The 19,329-nt window shown below is 43.9% G+C and overlaps 3 protein-coding genes across 6 annotated transcripts; 2 read left to right on the forward strand and 1 right to left on the reverse strand.

The window, feature by feature from the left end:
* Window positions 1–73: 73 nt before the first annotated feature.
* On the forward strand, window positions 74–3,825 carry LOC116601994. Of its 4 annotated transcripts, XM_032362979.2 has the most exons (4): window positions 410–620; window positions 765–838; window positions 2,296–2,366; window positions 2,953–3,825. In XM_032362979.2, the coding sequence occupies exons 3-4, from the start codon at window positions 2,307–2,309 to the stop codon at window positions 3,724–3,726; spliced, it is 834 nt and encodes a 277-aa protein (XP_032218870.2). In that variant the 5' UTR covers window positions 410–620; window positions 765–838; window positions 2,296–2,306; the 3' UTR covers window positions 3,727–3,825. The 4 variants fall into 4 exon arrangements, with proteins under 4 accessions (XP_048578263.1, XP_032218870.2, XP_048578264.1 ...); XM_048722306.1 differs by lacking the exons at window positions 410–620; window positions 2,296–2,366 and adding an exon at window positions 74–324; XM_048722307.1 differs by lacking the exon at window positions 2,296–2,366 and having other exon boundaries at window positions 749–838.
* Window positions 3,826–6,396: 2,571 nt separating this feature from the next.
* LOC5518346 (octopamine receptor beta-2R) lies at window positions 6,397–9,690 on the reverse strand. Its single transcript, XM_032362976.2, has one exon. The coding sequence runs from the start codon at window positions 8,739–8,741 to the stop codon at window positions 7,092–7,094; it is 1,650 nt and encodes a 549-aa protein (XP_032218867.2). The 5' UTR covers window positions 8,742–9,690; the 3' UTR covers window positions 6,397–7,091.
* A 1,695-nt stretch (window positions 9,691–11,385) lies between these two features.
* On the forward strand, window positions 11,386–18,178 carry LOC5518347 (histamine H1 receptor). Its single transcript, XM_032362974.2, has one exon. It carries the CDS (start codon window positions 13,176–13,178, stop codon window positions 15,141–15,143), a length of 1,968 nt encoding a protein of 655 aa, XP_032218865.1. The 5' UTR covers window positions 11,386–13,175; the 3' UTR covers window positions 15,144–18,178.
* Window positions 18,179–19,329: the final 1,151 nt, after the last annotated feature.

Below are 19,329 nucleotides of genomic sequence, written 5' to 3' on the forward strand. Positions count from 1 at the left end.
TAACTTGATTGACCCTCGCATTGTATTGCTCCATACCCTCTCAACGTTATGCTAATTCGAGAATCTTTTCGTTTATTTGGATAGTTCAGCATAGATAAACAGCGAGAAAACTACCGTGCTCTTCAGCGGTAGCTCTATGTTCAGTTAAAAACAAGATTACGTACCGAAAATTCTTGGCGTCAAAGCACACATGCTTTAGCTTCAGCAATATTCCTACGCCACGTGCTAGCAGACCTTGAAGGATGGATATATTATTCTAATTTCAGAGCAAAAGTTTGAGGAACTTGGCGCTTGTATCCGAGCTTGTTTGTTGATAGCTTGAGGGTGAGTATGCACTAAGAGCGCTGGTATTAGCACCTTCCCCTTTAACCAGAGCACAGATGGTTTAGTTAGTTGTTTACGAGATGATCGCCACGCGATCGCGGTAGTTCTATGTTCGGTTAAAAACAAGATTAAGTATCGAAAATTCTTGGCGTCAAAGCACACATGCTTTAGCTTCAGCAATATTCCTACGCCACGTGCTAGCAGACCTAGAAGGATGGATATATTATTCTAATTTCAGAGCAAAAGTTTGAGGAACTTGGCGCTTGTATCCGAGCTTGTTTGTTGATAGCTTGAGGGTGAGTATGCACTAAGAGCGCTGGTATTAGCACCTTCCCCTTTAACCAGAGCACAGATGGTTTAGTTAGTTGTTTACGAGATGATCGCCACATGGAGAATACTGTTAAATGTTTAATATATATCCAAGGATTGTTGTTCTACAGTGTTGTTCTACAGTGTTGTCCTGATGACAAACCTGACTCCACAAGAGATGCTGATCAGTATTCGCAGCGAAATGGTAAGGCAATATGGGAAAGAAAAGTTATTCATAACTCAAAAACATTAGAATAGAATACGCCTGCTGTTCGTTTACCATTATACATACATAGACTTGATTCAAAATCACTCAGTTACAACAGGTTTGCCGTGTGTAAGCCCAGTAGGCTCATCATTTAAAAAGTGATGAGACAGTTTGCGACTTTTTCATTGTTACGCACTGCTGAAACCGAAAAATCGCTTTAGAAAGTTTCTGCGTAGTTTTGGGGGCGAGTCTTTTTTTGTTTGTTTCGAAAGCCATTTGTTTCATCACGGCATGTAAATCTATCAGAAAGGTAAAAGTGGGTTTGTCCATTCAAGCTATTCAATGTTTGGAACATGAGTACCCCTTTTTGCTTGGCCTTGGAAAGATGACATTAAGCCTTGCCAGGAGTTGATAAGCGAGAAGATGAAAACATGTCTCCTCTTCTCAGTTTGTTATTCTATATGTGCATAATGGCTTTAGCCTCTTACGATAGATACATTACCATATAAAAGATGAGATCGGGTGTGATTTTTTTGCCCATTAACTCGTGTATTCGGCGCTGTAGCGGTTTCTCTGAAGTGGTTTTCAGGGATAAATCTATGAGTTTGTAAGTCCAAGGTTTTGTATCATTTGTATTCACCTTCCTCGTGTCTTCCCACAGCTATTTGCGTGAAACCGAGGAAAGGGGGCGAACTTCGCCATGCTTACAATTTTGCCCCATAACCCGGGGGGGGGGGGGGGGACTCCCCAGAAAAGTAGACGGGGGTGCTCGACCTACCTTTTAGGGTATAAAATTCTTACCAACTGCTATCTCTTAGGGTGTGTTTTAGGATTTTCCCGATTCTGCTATCTTTTAGGGGTTTTCACGCCGGGGGAGGAGGATTTTTCCGAATCTGCTATCTTTTAGGGTGTCTCTCGCTGTCAATCGCTCGAAACGTATTTTACAATAAACCACAAGTCAACTGATCGGTACTTTCGACTTTTTTGTCGGTAACATAACAATACAGGATCCGTCAGCATTGTTTTTAATGCTATCTCCCAGGGTTAAAAATTCCTTCGACCACACCCAATGTGCTATCTCTTAAGGGTAAAAATTATTGTTGCCCACGCCCTCAGTGCTATCCCTTAGGGTTAAAATTGATTTTGCTGTTGAGCACTCCAGTCTGTTTTTTCTCGATATCCCCCCCCCCCCCCCCCCCCCCCCCGGGCCCATAACCTTGGTTTCACGCGCGCAAAGAGTTTTGGGAAGACTATAGGTGAATTGGAATGACAATATACTCGGTCCCAGGCCGATGTCGAGTAACTAACAAACAATGATCACCTTGGACCTAACTCCCTCCCCTCCCCCCCCCCTTCATTTTTTTCGTCCCCGTATATTATGTGTTGTGCGCGTCTTGTTAGCTTTGTTCTAATGATCGTGGCTAGAGACGACTTTATCCTCGGTTTTGATGCAGTGCTAAAGACCATGGTCGATACGCAAAAGAGGTCCACTGGATCCAAAGGGAAGATGTGTCGTTGCACTGCGGTAAATTCGCGCCTTTGTTTTTGTCTATATCGTTATATTTGCGCCTTTGTTTTGTCTAAATCATTATAATTTCCCCTTTGCATTGTCTATATTGTTATTTTTACGCTATTGTATTGTCTATATTTTTATATTTACGCCTTTGTATTGTCTATATTGCTATACTTGCGCCTTTGTATTGTTATATTTACGCCTTTGTATTGTTAAATTTACGACTTTGTTTTATCTATAGCACTTTATATGTGACTGGAGTTCAGTTAAGAATTGATTTTCATGTTTGCCCCCTAAGTTAGTTTCAACGATTTAAAAGCTGCGTAAAGTAGTTGTGAAGTGCGACTCGCGCGATCTTTTTTGTCATATTGATGGATTTTCCTGTTATGAATTTCATTTAAAAACTTTACAATATTTTATTTATAAAATAAAAATTTATCAAAATATCATTAAGAATCGATTTCAGGCAATTTAATGATCAAATGTGCTTCGATCAACACACATGCCCCGATTGTGCCAGCATTGCTCGCGAAAAAGCCAGCATCACTGACGCAGCAAAGCGGGCGCTGTTTGAATGTCGATTGCTGCTTTGTTTTAGACGGTTTTGAAGTCGGAGGAGGCAACGCTAAAGAAACAGATCGTTTCCCTTAACGCTCAATTTCAAGAGTTGATGATCTCGGTGGCAGAGCTCTACCCAGACGTACTAACACGAGGCTTTGCTAAGGGCACACTTGGGTTCGTGAAAAAGTCGGAAGGGTTCGGCGAACCCTCGCCACAGTGTAGCACTCCACCGATTGAACGGAGATCTTCTGAAAGACCGTATGTGAAGCAAAGACCTCTTTCGTATCGATTTTCCCCGGAATCTCTCCGAGATGGTAAGGGAAGTCTACTCAGTGAATGGAAGGGGAGGGTGTCAAAAAGTGAGAAGAATGAGACGAATAAAACTGCCGAATATGTGCCGAGGGTATCGAAAGAGCAGAAAGTGACGAGGAGAAAATTCAGCCCAAATCCGAGCACTCCCGAACATGTACCGAGCACTACCGAACAGGTATCGAGCACTACCGAACATGTACCGAGCACTGCCGAGCATGTACAAGGCGCAGTCTCTGCGCAATGCTCGCTTATAGAAGACACGTGGATTACATTCGAGGATTCTAAATCTATATTTTCGCGAGAAAAGAGAAACGGATCTGATAAAGGTGTCCCTGGAGGTGCAGTGGATATCCGAGCCACGCAGAGACAATCAATAGCGAAAGTACCACCGAGCACTGAGGGAATGAGTATAGAGGACAGCGAAAGGCGTAGAAGAATCAAAGAGAGGCTTAAGGAATCGCGTAAGAAACTTGATGTAATACAGCTTGGCCTCTTTTAGCAAGGCAATGTGTGGCCTTGTTTGCTCAGTCATTTACGACGGTACGACTAAACTTGATAATGAATTATTTATTACAGCCTTCCTTATCTTTTGGCACAACCTTTTTGTTGTCGTCATTTCGTTGTTTCCGCGGAAACGGCCTTGATTGCGATCTTTGTTTGTTTATTTGTTTGTTTTATTGGGGGAGGGAAAGCAAGCTGGCAGGGCAGGCAAGAGGGCGACGAAGGCTCTGAAGAGAAGCCCCGCCCATCTGAAGGCATAATACCTCTAGCGTAACACCTCTAGCGTGAAGGGAAGCCCAGCCCATCTGAAGGCATAATACCACTAGCGCAACACCTCTAGCGTGAAGGGAAGCCCCGCCCATCTGAGGGCATAATACCTTTAGCGTGAAGGGAAGCCCCGCCCATCTGAAGACATAATACCTCTAGCGTAACACCTCTAGCGTGAAGGGAAGCCCCGCCCATCTGAGGGCATAATACCTCTAGCGTAACACCTCTAGCGTGAAGGAAAGCCCCGCCCATCTGAAGGCATTATACCACTAGCGTAACACCTCTAGCGTGAAGGGAAGCCCCGCCCATCTGAAAGCATAATACCTTTAGCGTGAAGGGAAGCCCCGCCCATCTGAAGACATAATACCTCTAGCGTAACACCTCTAGCGTGAAGGGAAGCCCCGCCCATCTGAGGACATAATACCTCTAGCGTAACACCTCTAGCGTGAAGGGAAGCCCCGCCCATCTGAAGACATAATACCTCTAGCGTAACACCTCTAGCGTAAAGGGAAGCCCCGCCCATCTGAAGACATAATACCTTTAGCGTAACACCTCTAGCGTGAAGGGAAGCCCCGCCCATCTGAGGGCATAATACCTCTATCGTAACACCTCTAGCGTGAAGGGAAGCCCCGCCCATCTGAAGACATAATACCTCTAGCGTAACACCTCTAGCGTCACAAAACTGGCGTTACATCACTAGCGTGCTGACCACTAGCGTGACACCATCAGACGCCTCTAGCGTGACACCATTATCTTGACACCACTAGACACCTCTAGCGTGACACCATTATCTTGACACCACTAGACACTTCTAGCGTGACACCATTATCTTGACACCACTAGACACTTCTAGCGTGACACCATTATCTTGACACCACTAGACACCTCTAGCGTGACACCACTAGACAATTCTAGCGTGACACCACTAGACAATTCTAGCGTTAAGCCACTAGCGTGATACCACTAGACACCATTATCGTAAAACACCTTTAGCGTGACACCTCTAGCGTGACACCATTATCTTGACACCACTAGACAATTCTAGCGTGACACCACTAGACAATTCTAGCGTTAAGCCACTAGCGTGATACCACTAGACACCATTATCGTAAAACACCTCTAGCGTGACACCATTATCTTGACACCACTAGACACTTCTAGCGTGACACCATTATCTTGACACCACTAGACACTTCTAGCGTGACACCATTATCTTGACACCACTAGACGCCTCTAGCGTGACACCATTATCTTGACACCACTAGACACCTCTAGCGTGACACCATTATCTTGATACCACTAGACACCTCTAGCGTGACACCATTATCTTGACACCACTAGACACTTCTAGCGTGACACCATTATCTTGACACCACTAGACGCCTCTAGCGTGACACCATTATCTTGACACCACTAGACACTTCTAGCGTGACACCATTATCTTGACACCTCTAGACACCTCTAGCGTGACACCATTATCTTGACACCACTAGACACCTCTAGCGTGACACCATTATCTTGACACCACTAGACGCCTCTAGCGTGACACCATTATCTTGACACCACTAGACACTTCTAGCGTGACACCATTATCTTGACACCACTAGACGCCTCTAGCGTGACACCATTATCTTGACACCACTAGACACCTCTAGCGTGACACCATTATCTTGACACCACTAGACACTTCTAGCGTGACACCATTATCTTGACACCACTAGACACCTCTAGCGTGACACCATTATCTTGATACCACTAGACACCTCTAGCGTGACACCATTATCTTGACACCACTAGACGCCTCTAGCGTGACACCATTATCTTGACACCACTAGACACCTCTAGCGTGACACCATTATCTTGACACCACTAGACACTTCTAGCGTGACACCATTATCTTGACACCACTAGACACCTCTAGCGTGACACCATTATCTTGATACCACTAGACACCTCTAGCGTGACACCATTATCTTGACACCACTAGACACTTCTAGCGTGACACCATTATCTTGACACCACTAGACAATTCTAGCGTTAAGCCACTAGCGTGATACCACTAGACAACATTATCGTAAAACACCTTTAGCGTGACACCACTAGTGTGACACCCTTAGCTTGCCCACAGGCTACGTCCATGCCAAAAAAGCAGTGCTCTTCACTTTTAGGATGGTAAAGGGTATTTTCTTGAAACGAGAAACGCGGAATAGTCCATTTTGCCCGGTCCGTGAAACGTGATCCATACTCCCCTTTATCAGCCTGCGCTTTGGTTTTGGTATTAATCTTGATGGAAAAAAAATATTGGTTTGGCCGCCTTCATGCAGGCGTTTGATGGTGTTTTTATCGCGAAAAGCCAGCCTCGAGCAATCGATGGAGAAGGAGAGAGATAACATCTCCAATCTCCTTCCACAGACATTATATTGAAAATCAATCTCGCTTTCGTCACTACAATACAATAATATTTATTTATAGAGGGCTACATTATAACCTGTGCTGGCCCTCGCAAAGCCCACACCTTGTGCCTACGGTGATGCTGGTAGAAAGGTGTTCTGCGTGGCGCGGTGGTAACAAGGCGGAGATTAATCAACACAGGGTGGAAATGAGTGTTGTACGCCTTTGTGATTTCAGTTGCTGTAGTCTATGTCTGCCTGAAACCCGGTATGGCCTGAAACCCGGTATGGGGTGCATGCTCTAGCAAATGCTTCCCGTAATTCATTGTTGTCAACACTGGCAAAAACGTCCTTTCACCTAACAGATACAATTGGAAAAATGTGGTTTGGTAGAGTGGAAAAATAGCCGCCAAAGCAAAACATCGTGGAAGTATATGACCAGGTGAAAGGACTTTTTGCTAGTGTAAACAACAACAATGAGTCACGGGAAGCATTTTGCACGTTTCCACGAATGTCAGTTCTGAGACATACGCTAATCGCCCATCTGAACGCAGTGAAATATGGAGACGGGCATGCCTAAGTGTTGATGTGGATGCGCACGAACCCCTCGCCACAGGGGGCGCAGCCACCCCCTACTGGTCACTTCCTAATAATTTACCAATTGATGACAAGGTGGCGGCCGGCAGAGGCTCTCAAAGGCAAGCCCTCAGTACTGAGACATCCTGCGAATCGTTGCGAGAGTGACTATGGAACCCCTGTTTGCGCCGACACCGATTATATTTATAGTGTAGCCGCTAGCTTCAGCGAGCAGTCGCCTCAGTGCGGACACGCGAGTAGCACGGCGCGCGCATGGGCAGGCGGAGTTGTAGAGCTCGCGATACGCCCGCCGCATGTCGGATACCTGACAGCTGTACAGATAGGGGTTGATAGCGGATGACAGGTACCCTAGTAAAAGGAGGACACACTGGAGCTCTTCAGGCGCCGCCGATCCACACGCTCTGCAGCACACGGACACGAAGCTGAACACAGTATGAGGCATCCAACAGCAGAAAAACGAACACACGATCAACGCGATGGTCCGCGCGGCGCGCGTGTCACGCAGAAACACTTTGAGCTTGCGCGAGCGTGCCGCGATGTAGGTAGACATGTTGGATGAGATGCGCGCACCTACGGAGTGTACTCTGTCCCGTCGATGCTCCCTGCGTGACATGGGAGCACTTGAAGGAGATGCCCCTGAGCTCCCAGGGCCGTGTAAATCTCTTTTCTTTTCTTCCCCCTCTGATGACATGGGAGTACTTGAAGGAGATGCCCCTGAGCTCCCAGGGCCGTGTAAATCTCTTTTCTTTTCTTCCCCCTCTGATGACATGGGAGTACTTGAAGGAGATGCCCCTGAGCTCCCAGGGCCGTGTAAATCTCTTTTCTTTTCTTTCCCCTCTGATGACATGGCAGTCTTTAAAGAAGATATCGCTGAGCAACTAGGACAAACAAGCTGGTTATTCATCATGGGTAACTCCTCCGTAGATTGCAGTAAATTCGCGCGTTGCTCTGTTTGATTTGCAAGGCTACATCTCCGAGTGTGTCTACCATCGGATTTGTTTTGCTGTGAATAAACCTCATTAAGTTTATTGCTTGATATCAAGGCTTGTGACGAGTAGCTCCGCGGTCTAACGACACGTTCTTTATCGTGGCTTTTATCACTCGGTCGCAGTAATGGAACTTTACGCTGTTTGTTAGCGATCGTGTAGATCTTATAGTAGACCAAACACATGATGAACATCGGAAGGAAGAAATTAAGCACCGAGCTTAGTGCGCTGTATGCCGGGGATATGTTGAAGCCGCAGACTTCCGTGACAGCATTGCTTTGCGGAAACGCTCTCCAGCCCATCACGGGGATTAACGCGAAAACAAACGAGTACGCCCAGATAACAACAATAACCAACATCGCTCGCTTTACAGTCAGAAACGGAGATTCCTTGTAGCGATCTAGCGGGTCGTTTAGTGTCTTATACCGCTCTATGCTCAAGGTTAAAAGGTGGAGAATACTGGTCGGTACTGTCACGAGGTACGCCGTGGTCCATACATTGCACAAATGATGGCTATGTGTCCATTTGCCATTTGTAAGCACCTGCTCCAGATCGAAAGGCATCGCGAAAAGTGTGGTCCCCAGGTCTGACAACGCCAGTGATAGAATGAAGTAATAGCAGGGAGACTTAAGAAGAACTTTATTCTTGTAGATGGTGATGCAAATGAGGAGATTTCCGGCTAGTGAGGCGACCATAACCAGGACGTATGATGTCGAGATGACGGCAAGAAAGGTCGGCGAGAAAGGAGATGGAAAATCACTCGTGTCCTCCATCGCCAAGGATGAGCAGTTGATGAAGAGACTTAAACTAACAGGGAGTCTCCCATCGGTTCACATGCGTTTGAAGAAAACCTTGTTACGTCTGTATGTCTCGTCACATCATTATCACAAATGTCGTCCTCGTATTTACATCCAATCAGGGCTACTTCAAAGCGCATTTAAGTAAACAGTATATACAATTCAAGTATCAATTTCTTGTTTGCACAGCAATCAAACGTCCACCAGGTCCCCAGCTTTGTTACGTTCTCTCTTTCATCTGTAAACGAATGAAAGGCGAGATTTCAATTGCAAATCGTATTTGATGGGATCTCTGAAGTGTTATCAATCCTTTTCAAAATACAGACTTCCGTGAGCGTCGGATATCACCTTTTCTTATGAAAAGTTCTTTTTTTATCGGTTAGGTATTTTCATTCTGATGGAACTCATCAGTAAAACCAATATATATCATTTTAATACTTGTCTTTCAAGAGCAACAATGGTTATATATCATATATTTCCTTCTTTTGTTTCCTTTTTTTACGATGCATATCTTATTACAAAAACTAAATAAATTTCGAAGAAGGAAATGCCTAACGTCTAAAGTTCGATATGGTTTACTTAGGCACTGGTCCCAGTTTTGTTATCATTTTGTTTGGTAGGCAATAAAAGAAAACCACAAATAAACACGGACCTCTATCAGAAAAATCAATGGCTTTTTTCACAGTGTTTTTCCTATCTTGAAAACGCAAGAATTACAATACGCAAAAAAAAGTTATGAGAGCAGCCCAGACAGACAGGTGTACAATCTACTCGAATTTCATAAATTTGTCTTTCGCCTCTCGATTTCCAGTAGGATATCGCAAAATGTTATCGCATGCTTACCGTCACTTGCTTGGTGTCGCACGCAATAAAGCGATGGTAAGATGCATATTTATGTCTCTCTTTAATTATATTTCTGTGTCTATTGAATTATCGCGGAGGATTTCTTAGTGGACTAGATCTTCTGTAAAAGATATCCCCTTCTACTATTGGCTCTGAGTCGAGGGGAAACATTATTGGACCTGTCGCTAAATGAGATAAGGAGATGGTGGGGGGGGGGGGGAGAAGGGTTGGTGGGTGGGGATTAAGATTATTCAACTTTCTTTATTGGCTCCACTAATTACAATAACACGTATTCAAGGATAGTGCTTTTTAAAAGTAGTTGTCTTTTTTGCTTTCCCATGTAGAATAAAGGCTAGAGAGCGTAAATAGCTCCAATGCGCAGTTAAATGCTGAATCGGAAATAAAGTTTAATAATACTCATAAGTTTATGCTTTTGACATTGCAAGAATTGAATGGCAAGAATTTCTCGCACTGTCGAACCGACAAACATCCGAGTGCGCGAACACCCGAATGCGCCACGAACACGACAACGATTACGCGTTTATATCGTGGGTTCACCGGCAAATCAGGTAGGCAGGCGCAAGGCGGGAAAACGCGGACATTTGCCTCCGTTAAAACGCGGACACTTGCCTCTATTAAAAGGCGGACATTTGCCTCCGTTAAAACGCGGACACTTGCCTCTATTAAAACGCGGACATTTGCCTCCGTCAAAACGCGGACATTTGCCTCCGTTAAAACGCGGGTATTTGCCTCCGTTAAAACGCGCACATTTGCCTCCGTTAAAACGCGCACATTTGCGTCCGTTAAAACGCGGACATTTGCCTCCGTTAAAACGCGGACATTTTCCTTCGTTAAAACGCGGACACTTGCCTCTATTAAAACGCGGACATTTGCCTCCGTTAAAACGCGGACACTTGCCTCTATTAAAACGCGGACATTTGCCTCCGTCAAAACGCGGACATTTGCCTCCGTTAAAACGCGGGTATTTGCCTCCGTTAAAACGCGCACATTTGCGTCCGTTAAAACGCGGACATTTGCCTCCGTTAAAACGCGGACATTTGCCTTCGTTGAAACGCAGACATTTGCCTCCGTTTAAACGCGGATATTTGCCTCCGTTAAATCGTGATAACATAAACCACCGGTAAAACGAGCCAAAGATCGGTTGGATTTTTTTTTACTTATACCGTATTTTTCCTGCCAGCCGAACCCTGTTGGACCTTCAAAAAGATGCAAAAAGAATCTACTTTTTCAACACGTTGATGTCTTTTGATAAAAGACGCAAAAAAGTGCGATAATTCAAATTATCTCCCCAAGTCTCCCTTCACCCTCTTGAACTTTTTGGGAATCAGAAAGTGCGCCATTTTTTTTTTCATTCCCCCCACCCCCCTCAAGGCTTTTAGATCCTCTTATCGCACCATGTGCCTGTCAAATGGTACTTCTATATTTATGTAGAAGGGATGCTACTCTCACCATCATAATCGGGAAACCTCTTGTGCCGTAAAAAGGCTATAAGACCTATACAAGATAAAGCAAGCCAGTGCGTTATCTCTATTTGAGGGTAATCCTAATTACATTAGCGGTTATTATAATAATAGCTTCTACTCGGGCTGTAGCAGGGATTGTACTGGATTGACATATTTGTTTCGATACCTATTATCTAATAAGTGAACCTTTATACCGAAGTCTTGGAGTGACAGTAGTGTGGACGATACCATGACCTTTATGACTCCACTTATCGTTTGCATAAAGTGAGATTATGACCGTTTCCTGATTTCTATGTAGATTTGATGGGAGTTATCACTTTCATCATCTTGTACGGTCAAAACTAGGGGTTCCTTTACCTTAAGCGTATAATAGCCTTACACTATAATCGTTTCTCCATGTACGCCCTCTGTTTTCGTTTCCTCTTCTTTAGTATTTTGATCACAAGATATGCACAAGATGTGCATTTTTTTTCTCCTAAACTCTAAACGCGGTAAAACATTCTAAAAGGATTCTAAATGGCAATAGGCAAGGTTTTTGAAATTGGTATCCACAAGAAAATAATTATGTAAATATTGGATATGTGTCTTGATGTTAAATGAGATTTATAAAAATGAAGACCTCGTTCGACACTTTCTTTGAAACTAAAGTACCGAGTTCACATGGAAAAAGCCACACTATATTTTTTAATTACCAACCTCGAAAAAAAAGCTGTATTTTATTTTAAGATGAGATGAGCCGAGAGGAATGAGCGGAGAGTCGGCAAACCAATAAAATATAATTTAATATAAAATATTGTGCATATCATATGTCATAGCCCCGAAAGAATTACTGTATTATATTATACTGAACTATTTTTTTTACTTTCGCTGTATTATACCTTGAGCGTTACGACTAATTGCGTTTCTCTTCGGACTCATTTTCATACTTATATTATAAGCTATAAAACGTTGTGTTGTCTTGCGTGTGGTCGGCTCGTTTTGGCTTATTTGGATCTACACCTCAAGGCAAATCTTTAATTGGTAATGCCCATTTGCTAAAATAAAAATCATAGAAGGGAGGGTTTTGTATGTGCAAGCTACAGCTTTAAATATGTTAAGCCGCGGATAGTCCAAAGTGTTTACACGGTACTTGTATATTTAGACAGAATTCAAGTGCACAGTTACGCCCTTTTAAATTAGCGTTCGCACATTTCATTTACCGAGAATGTTCGCTGGATTAAAGTGTTACAAAAAGTGCTTCTTTTATGTCTCCTAAAAAAGATGAGAGAAATCCCTCTTTGCCTATGATGATGTTAAGGCAAAGATTAACCCGGCTGTGATACTCCGAGTGCATTTAAAAAGCCGTGGGCGACTGAGGGCATAAAGCAATCAGTTTATATCATCTCATTAAGCGCTATAGAAGGCAGCCAAACTATAGTTCGTTAGATTTAAAATCCAAATCGACACCCCCTTACGAGACGAGCAACTGAGGGTGTCTAGTATTGCGACACGCCGGGAGTTCGGTGTGGTATTGTGCGTCGGTATTTTGTATCATGTTATCATGAGCTGGTTGGTGCAAGGCGCCCTGTGGACTCAGTGCTCGGTACTCGGAGCAAAAAGGCAGGTGCAAGGAAAGCAATCAAATACTCGAGATTATTGTCGGGAAATCACACTGAAGGAGCCTAAAAGCCTTTGTTGTGCAGTGTGCTTGGGAATAATAGGGTCAAGGAGCTCATGCTTATCATCCTTGCCTCCCTTTAAATCCACGTGAGATAAACAAATTACTGCAGCCGTCCAATCGCAGCACTAAGCATTTATCCGTAAGCCGTGATTATAAGTGACTCGGAGTGATCACAGCCTAAAAGCTATCAAATATGGGATAGCTTCATCATTCCATGAAAGACAGTTTCTCAGTGAAGATTGGCTCATCGGAAGATTGACCGTGTATCTCAAAGAAGCACTGAGGATTATAGCAAAAACAAACAGGCAATATCAGAGTCCATTTTGCGTGACTATGAAGCGAGGAATGAAAAGGTTAGCGAAATTAGCTTGACCAAGAATTCCTGCTTTTTTAATTTACGCGACAAATTAGTACTTTCAAGAGATGGCCATGAACAGCTCACGGAACTTCACCATCGTTTGCGAAGACTATTACGCTCTTGCTCACCTCGTCCCGCCCTGGCACGGTGATCCGCTAACCGTCGCTCTAGCGGTCCTCTACGTTATCGTTATTGTGTCAGCCATAGTGGGCAACGTGCTTGTGTGTATAGCAGTGTGTATCAGTAGCAGTCTACGGCGTGCGACCTCTTCGTACTTCATATTCTCTCTCGCATTGTCCGACATTGGTACCGCGTCTCTCTCGATGCCGTTCGACCTGGAAGCGCTAACCCTGTCCGGTTGCTGGCCAAAGGGGCGTGGCGAGGGCCTGTGTATCGTCTGGACTGTGACGTACCTCATCACCGTACCGACTTCTATTCTTAATCTGTTTGCGCTCAGCGTGGATCGCTATAAGACGCTGAGAGATCCGTGGGATCGGTTCAAGGAGTCACCTTCGATGACACCGCGGCGAGCTGTAGCGATCATTGTATTCATTTGGGTGTATTGTCTCCTCTTTGCACTAGTACCAGTGCTAGGGGTGCAATATTACGGACCACAAACACTTCTTTACGGAAGATGTATTTTTAACATTTCCCCAACAACGAGTATGGTAAGCTCGTTCCTTAATTTTTATCTGCCGATGTTCGCCATGTGCTGGATCTATTATCGTATTTACCAGATAGCGCACACGCAATACAACATCCCCACAGGTCTCGAAAAGCACGACTATAGTATTGTCAAGCCCACCTCGAGTCTCTCTCAGATTGGCGCCGATAAGAAATCCGTGACAGAAGTCAACGACGACGAAGAGATGGAGGATCGGCTAGAAAGCGCGTTTTTTCCGCTAGAATTACAGGGATCTGACGTACAAGCGCGCGAACCCGAGGAGGGGGATGGACCTGCGAGTGTCAAAGAGGTGGTAAATACGTGTGAACACGAGAAGACGGGTAGCGAGACTGTATCAGGGGTTGAAAACCAGGCTTTTGATCAAAACGACACCGATACGGTTAATGTAGTAGCCACGGTTATTGATGTGAACGCAAGGAAGGAAAGATCAGGAGTCAAGCCTTTTAAGAAGAATAAACCCGCTGACCCCTGTGCTTATTCAGCAAAGACAACAATCCCTCGAGTTATGGATAAAAAGACTGACGCATCAAGGGGAAGTCGAAAAAGATCCACGGCGCCCGCACATCAGGTAACCGCGATTTCGCAAATTCCCGCTCAGCGGGTGGCAAAGGACGAACATAGCGATTGTGAATTGGTGAATAAATGCCGCGAAGTTACCCAAGAAAGCTCAACAGACACAACCAAGGGCGAAGGAAATAACAACAGTGACCCTATTCAAGGTGAGGTATTAGCATTCGGTGATGGCAACTCAGATAAAGAGACAAATGGAAGTTCAATTAAGCGAACGGAGGAGGGCCAGTCTGATCTCGAGCGCATACAGACGACTCCAAGTATAATCATACAATATCCTAGGCACTCGGAAGACTCCGCAGATGACGATATCCCCGCGGGACATCCTGCGAGAGAGACCTTTTACCCTGAGAATCCAACCAGCAATGCAGCGGATAAGGGGATTAACAGGCTCAAAATAGCGCGGTGCAGCACCCGTACAATAGCCGCCGGCAAGACTCAAGGAAACATCGATAAACTCGGTGCCACGCAGGGCTCCATACAGGGGATCCGCAAGAAGCGCTATCGCGTATTCGTGAAAAACACAAAAGCAGCGCGCACGATCGCAATTATAGTCAGCGCGTACCTGACATGCTGGGTTCCCTTCACCACTATAAGCATCGTGGTGAACCTATGTGAGGGTCCGTGTTGGGATGCCATACCGAATGCCGTGTGGGCGGTTCTTATGCTTGTAGGGTACCTGAACTCTGCACTGAACCCTCTGCTATTCAGCCACCAGAATCCCCACTTCAGGAGGGCTTACAGAAGGATGTTAAGGGCTTTGTGCTCTTGCTGCTAGGCCAGAAATACTAACTTCAGGAGGGCTTACAGAAGGATGGTAAGGGCTTTGTGCTCTTGCTGCTAGGCCAATAATACTAACTTCAGGAGGGCTTACAGAAGGATGGTAAGGGCTTTGTGCTCTTGCTGCTAGGCCAATAATACTAACTTCAGGAGGGCTTACAGAAGATCCAGTATCCGTTTCTCGAAAAAAAAAAAGGAAAAAAGAGAATTCCACTCAAAAAGACACTATGAAGTGTTCGAGATTCTCGGATGCCCAGCGGCAAAAAAACGACCAGTGTAATAGCGTTGTTCTAAAAAAAGTATTTGGTCTAGAATAGATTTAGTTGTTGCAAGCAACGCTTTATCAAATACTAGATAAGTTATCAATATCAATAGCCTACAAGCCACATGGCTCTACTTAGATTCATTATCATTACCGAAAATATTGGGTTCTTGGATTTTAGCGGAGCTCGCACACGGCGCATGGCCTCATACCTAAAAAAAAATAATACAAGAAAAATATGGTAACCATCGACTCGAGTTTTTATGACGCGATGTCAGTCCGTTCCCCCAAAATATATCGCATGGTAAACAAACTTTGTCGTTTATGTGTTAAGGGGGTGGAAAAATATTGGCAACTGATTTGTGACGTCATTAATGACGTCATTAATAGCAAAACTCTGCCGATGAATAAAATATATTCATACTTCATGAAAAACCATCGTATGGGAACAAAACTAGGTAGATAGTATATAGGTGGCAACGACGCCGTCACTAAAAGTAAAACTATTCTGACTCCATCAAAAACAACGAGATCAAGGGGGGATGCAACGAGATTGCCAGGACATCAAGGGGGGTGCAACGAGATTGCCAGGACATCAAGGGGGGATGCAACGAGATTGCCAGTACATCAAGGGGGGATGCAACGAGATTGCCAGGACATCAAGAGGGGATGCAACGAGATTGCCAGGTGATGTGGGACATCATCGATGCCGTCATTAAAATATATTTTTTTGAATCTGACGCCATCAGATTCAAGACATATTCATGTCCCATTAAAGAAATATCGTATGACAACTGATCTTGGTATGTGGTATGTGTAGTTGTCAAGGGGGATGCGACGATATGTTCACGTGATGTGTGACGTCATCAATGACGTCACTCAAACTGTCTATATCCTGATTGATTTATCGTCATAGTCACATCGTGGTCACACACACTACTAAACGTAGTTCAAGGATATAAGGATCGTGGTGTGTGACGTCCTCGTTAGCGACACAAGCGACGTAAAGCTATATATTGAAATTATGGAACAAAAATTTTGTTTTTGAGTTGAATTTGAGTTTTGGTTTGGAGCTCCTCTATTAAGCTTTGCCTGAATGTATATATTAGAATTTGTTTTTCAGAATAATGGCAAAGGGAGAAGGACGAATGTCTGATATTTTGCCGGGACGCTCGAGTTACGCGAGGGGCGTTATTTTATTAATATGAAATTATTTTTTGTCCTCTTTCTAGTTAAATTATCTGTTTATTATAACATGTTTGTGTAATGCGAATGTATGCCATGGGACTAATAAATGGGTAAATGGACGTATAAAAAAATAGTAACGGAGCTGTTGTTTGGATAATAGCTGAAAAACGAATTGGTCTCGAAAGATGTCTTTACTTCGCTTTTCAATATTTTGCGACCAGCAGTTAAATCGCCTTCGGGCTCCCGTCATTGAAAATCCTGGAACTGTTGCACCAAATGTAACTCAGTTTTAGTGGTGCATGTTTAACCATTCCCTCGTCCCCTCCCCCTCCCAGCCTCCTGAACCTTAGCAAATGCAAGGAGAACTGCCAACAATGGCCAAGAGGTGGAATGTTTCATTCCCTCGTTCCTCTTTTTCCTTGTTATAGTCTTCTTGGCAAGGGATTGTGCGCTTGGCTTGGTTTGGGTGGATTGGTTTGGAAAGTTTGTTTAGCTTTCTTGGCCTAAGGGCGATCCTTGGTTTGTACTACTTCTAAGCTACTCGCTTGTATGGTCGCAAGCTTATGTTCCATAAGTTAGCAAACAGGTGCCAATCAAAAGTATTTGGTGCAATGAAGCGACAAGTGGCATGAAAAACGTGATCCACAATACCACCACATGTTGCCGGGTCAACTTTATTCATAAAGAAGCTTGAATGGAGCGCAGAAATATTTTTTTATAACGTGTTTTAAAACAATTACTTTTCTTGACGATTGTGACGTTATTATTCTGTCGAATAAGAAAAAATTGGTAAACCAGCTTACTAACTTTTGTTGGCCTTTAAAAAAAAGGCCAAAACCTACATTATTAATTCATACCTTGCATCTAAGAAATGTTTTATAACACATCAACAGCGCTTACATTATTCACTTGGCCCAAAATGTCGAGAAAGCTACTCGTAATTCTGGCTCTTGTTGCCTTCGCTTATACACTTGATCTCGGGGTTAACATAGATGTAACACAACTCCAAAATTATCCATCTTTGCTAGATGGTCTCGACGTTGCTACTGAACTAGAAGGCTTGCGGCGACAAACTGCTAAAAAGTTGGTTTTTCTGATTGACACAATTCAAGGAGTAGAGAAAAAGACTTTGGACCAAACCGGCACTATCTATGAAGTGCAAACACAGTTGGCATTATCGAACTGCCCGAACAATGGAGAGTACAAGTTTGCGCGTATCGACATCTGCCCAGTGGACCCGCTTACTGCGAATGAGAAGTTGTCCTGCTTGTTTTCCATTGTTTACCGCCCATTGCTCTCGTCAGAGGAGAAGCTTCGAGTGGAGAGCTCACGATGTGATCCCATGAACACTCAAGGGATGCAGCAATCGACCACAGCTGACTCAAAGGTCGACGTTGATATTAATTATAAAGATAAAAAGGAAAAGAAGAAAAGCAAAGGAAAGAAAAGAAAGAATGTTAAGAAAAATTCAAAAAAGAAACACATTACTATCATAGTGTAGTATAAGAAATAGGCGCTGCAAGAATGTTTAATATTATATAAAGGAATTATATATCTCGAAACTAATTGAAGTGTGACCAAAACAACAAAAAAACAAAGGGGCAGGAAAAATTCAAAGAGAAGTCCATGTTCGTGTCCAGGAGACGGAAGACTGGAATGCCAGTTTGTGAAGCACGGTGAACTAAAACTAGACTAGAACGACCCGCATGGCCAAACGAACCCTCCGCTAAAAATCTGGATACGGCTGTCATCTATTATTTTAAATTGTTAGCGTTTGCAGGTAGTGTACTTGATTTATTCAGGTAAACAAATACCCCACTCTTGGACTGGTTAATTTTACCATCCCGCACGAGATAGGGGACAGCGAGGACATCTCCATGATCAAGCAAGATATAGCGAGGACATCTCCATAATCTAGCAAGATATAGCGAGGACATCTCCATAATCAAGCAAGATATAGCGAGGACATCTCCATAATCAAGCAAGACATAGCGAGGACATCTCCATAATCAAGCAAGACATAGCGAGGACATCTCCATAATCAAGCAAGACATAGCGAGGACATCTCCATAATCAAGCAAGACATAGCGAGGACATCTCCATAATCAAGCAAGATATAGCGAGGACATCTCCATAATCAAGCAAGACATAGCGAGGACATCTCCATAATCAAGCAAGATATAGCGAGGACATCTCCATAATCAAGCAAGACATAGCGAGGACATCTCCATAATCAAGCAAGACATAGCGAGGACATCTCCATAATCAAGCAAGACATAGCGAGGACATCTCCATAATCAAGCAAGACATAGCGAGGACATCTCCATGATCAAGCAAGATATAGCGAGGACATCTCCATGATCAAGCAAGATATAGCGAGGACATCTCCATAATCAAGCAAGACATAGCGAGGACATCTCCATAATCAAGCAAGACATAGCGAGGACATCTCCATAATCAAGCAAGACATAGCGAGGACATCTCCATAATCAAGCAAGACATAGCGAGGACATCTCCATAATCTAGCAAGACATAGCGAGGACATCTCCATAATCAAGCAAGACATAGCGAGGACATCTCCATAATCAAGCAAGACATAGCGAGGACATCTCCATAATCAAGCAAGACATAGCGAGGACATCTCCATAATCTAGCAAGACATAGCGAGGACATCTCCATAATCAAGCAAGACATAGCGAGGACATCTCCATAATCAAGCAAGATATAGCGAGGA

The sequence above is a fragment of the Nematostella vectensis genome, chromosome 2, assembly GCF_932526225.1.
Source record: "Nematostella vectensis chromosome 2, jaNemVect1.1, whole genome shotgun sequence".
NCBI lineage: Eukaryota > Metazoa > Cnidaria > Anthozoa > Actiniaria > Edwardsiidae > Nematostella > Nematostella vectensis.

Coding starts and splice junctions, on each gene's coding strand:
- LOC5518347 (XM_032362974.2), top strand. CDS start 13,176: ATGGCCATGAACAGCTCACGGAACTTCACCATCGTTTGCGAAGACTAT.
- LOC116601994 (XM_032362979.2), top strand. CDS start 2,307: ATGGTCGATACGCAAAAGAGGTCCACTGGATCCAAAGGGAAGATGTGT. Junction 2,367..2,952: donor AGATGTGTCGTTGCACTGCG/GTAAATTCGCGC, acceptor GCTTTGTTTTAG/ACGGTTTTGAAGTCGGAGGA.
- LOC5518346 (XM_032362976.2), bottom strand. CDS start 8,741: ATGGAGGACACGAGTGATTTTCCATCTCCTTTCTCGCCGACCTTTCTT.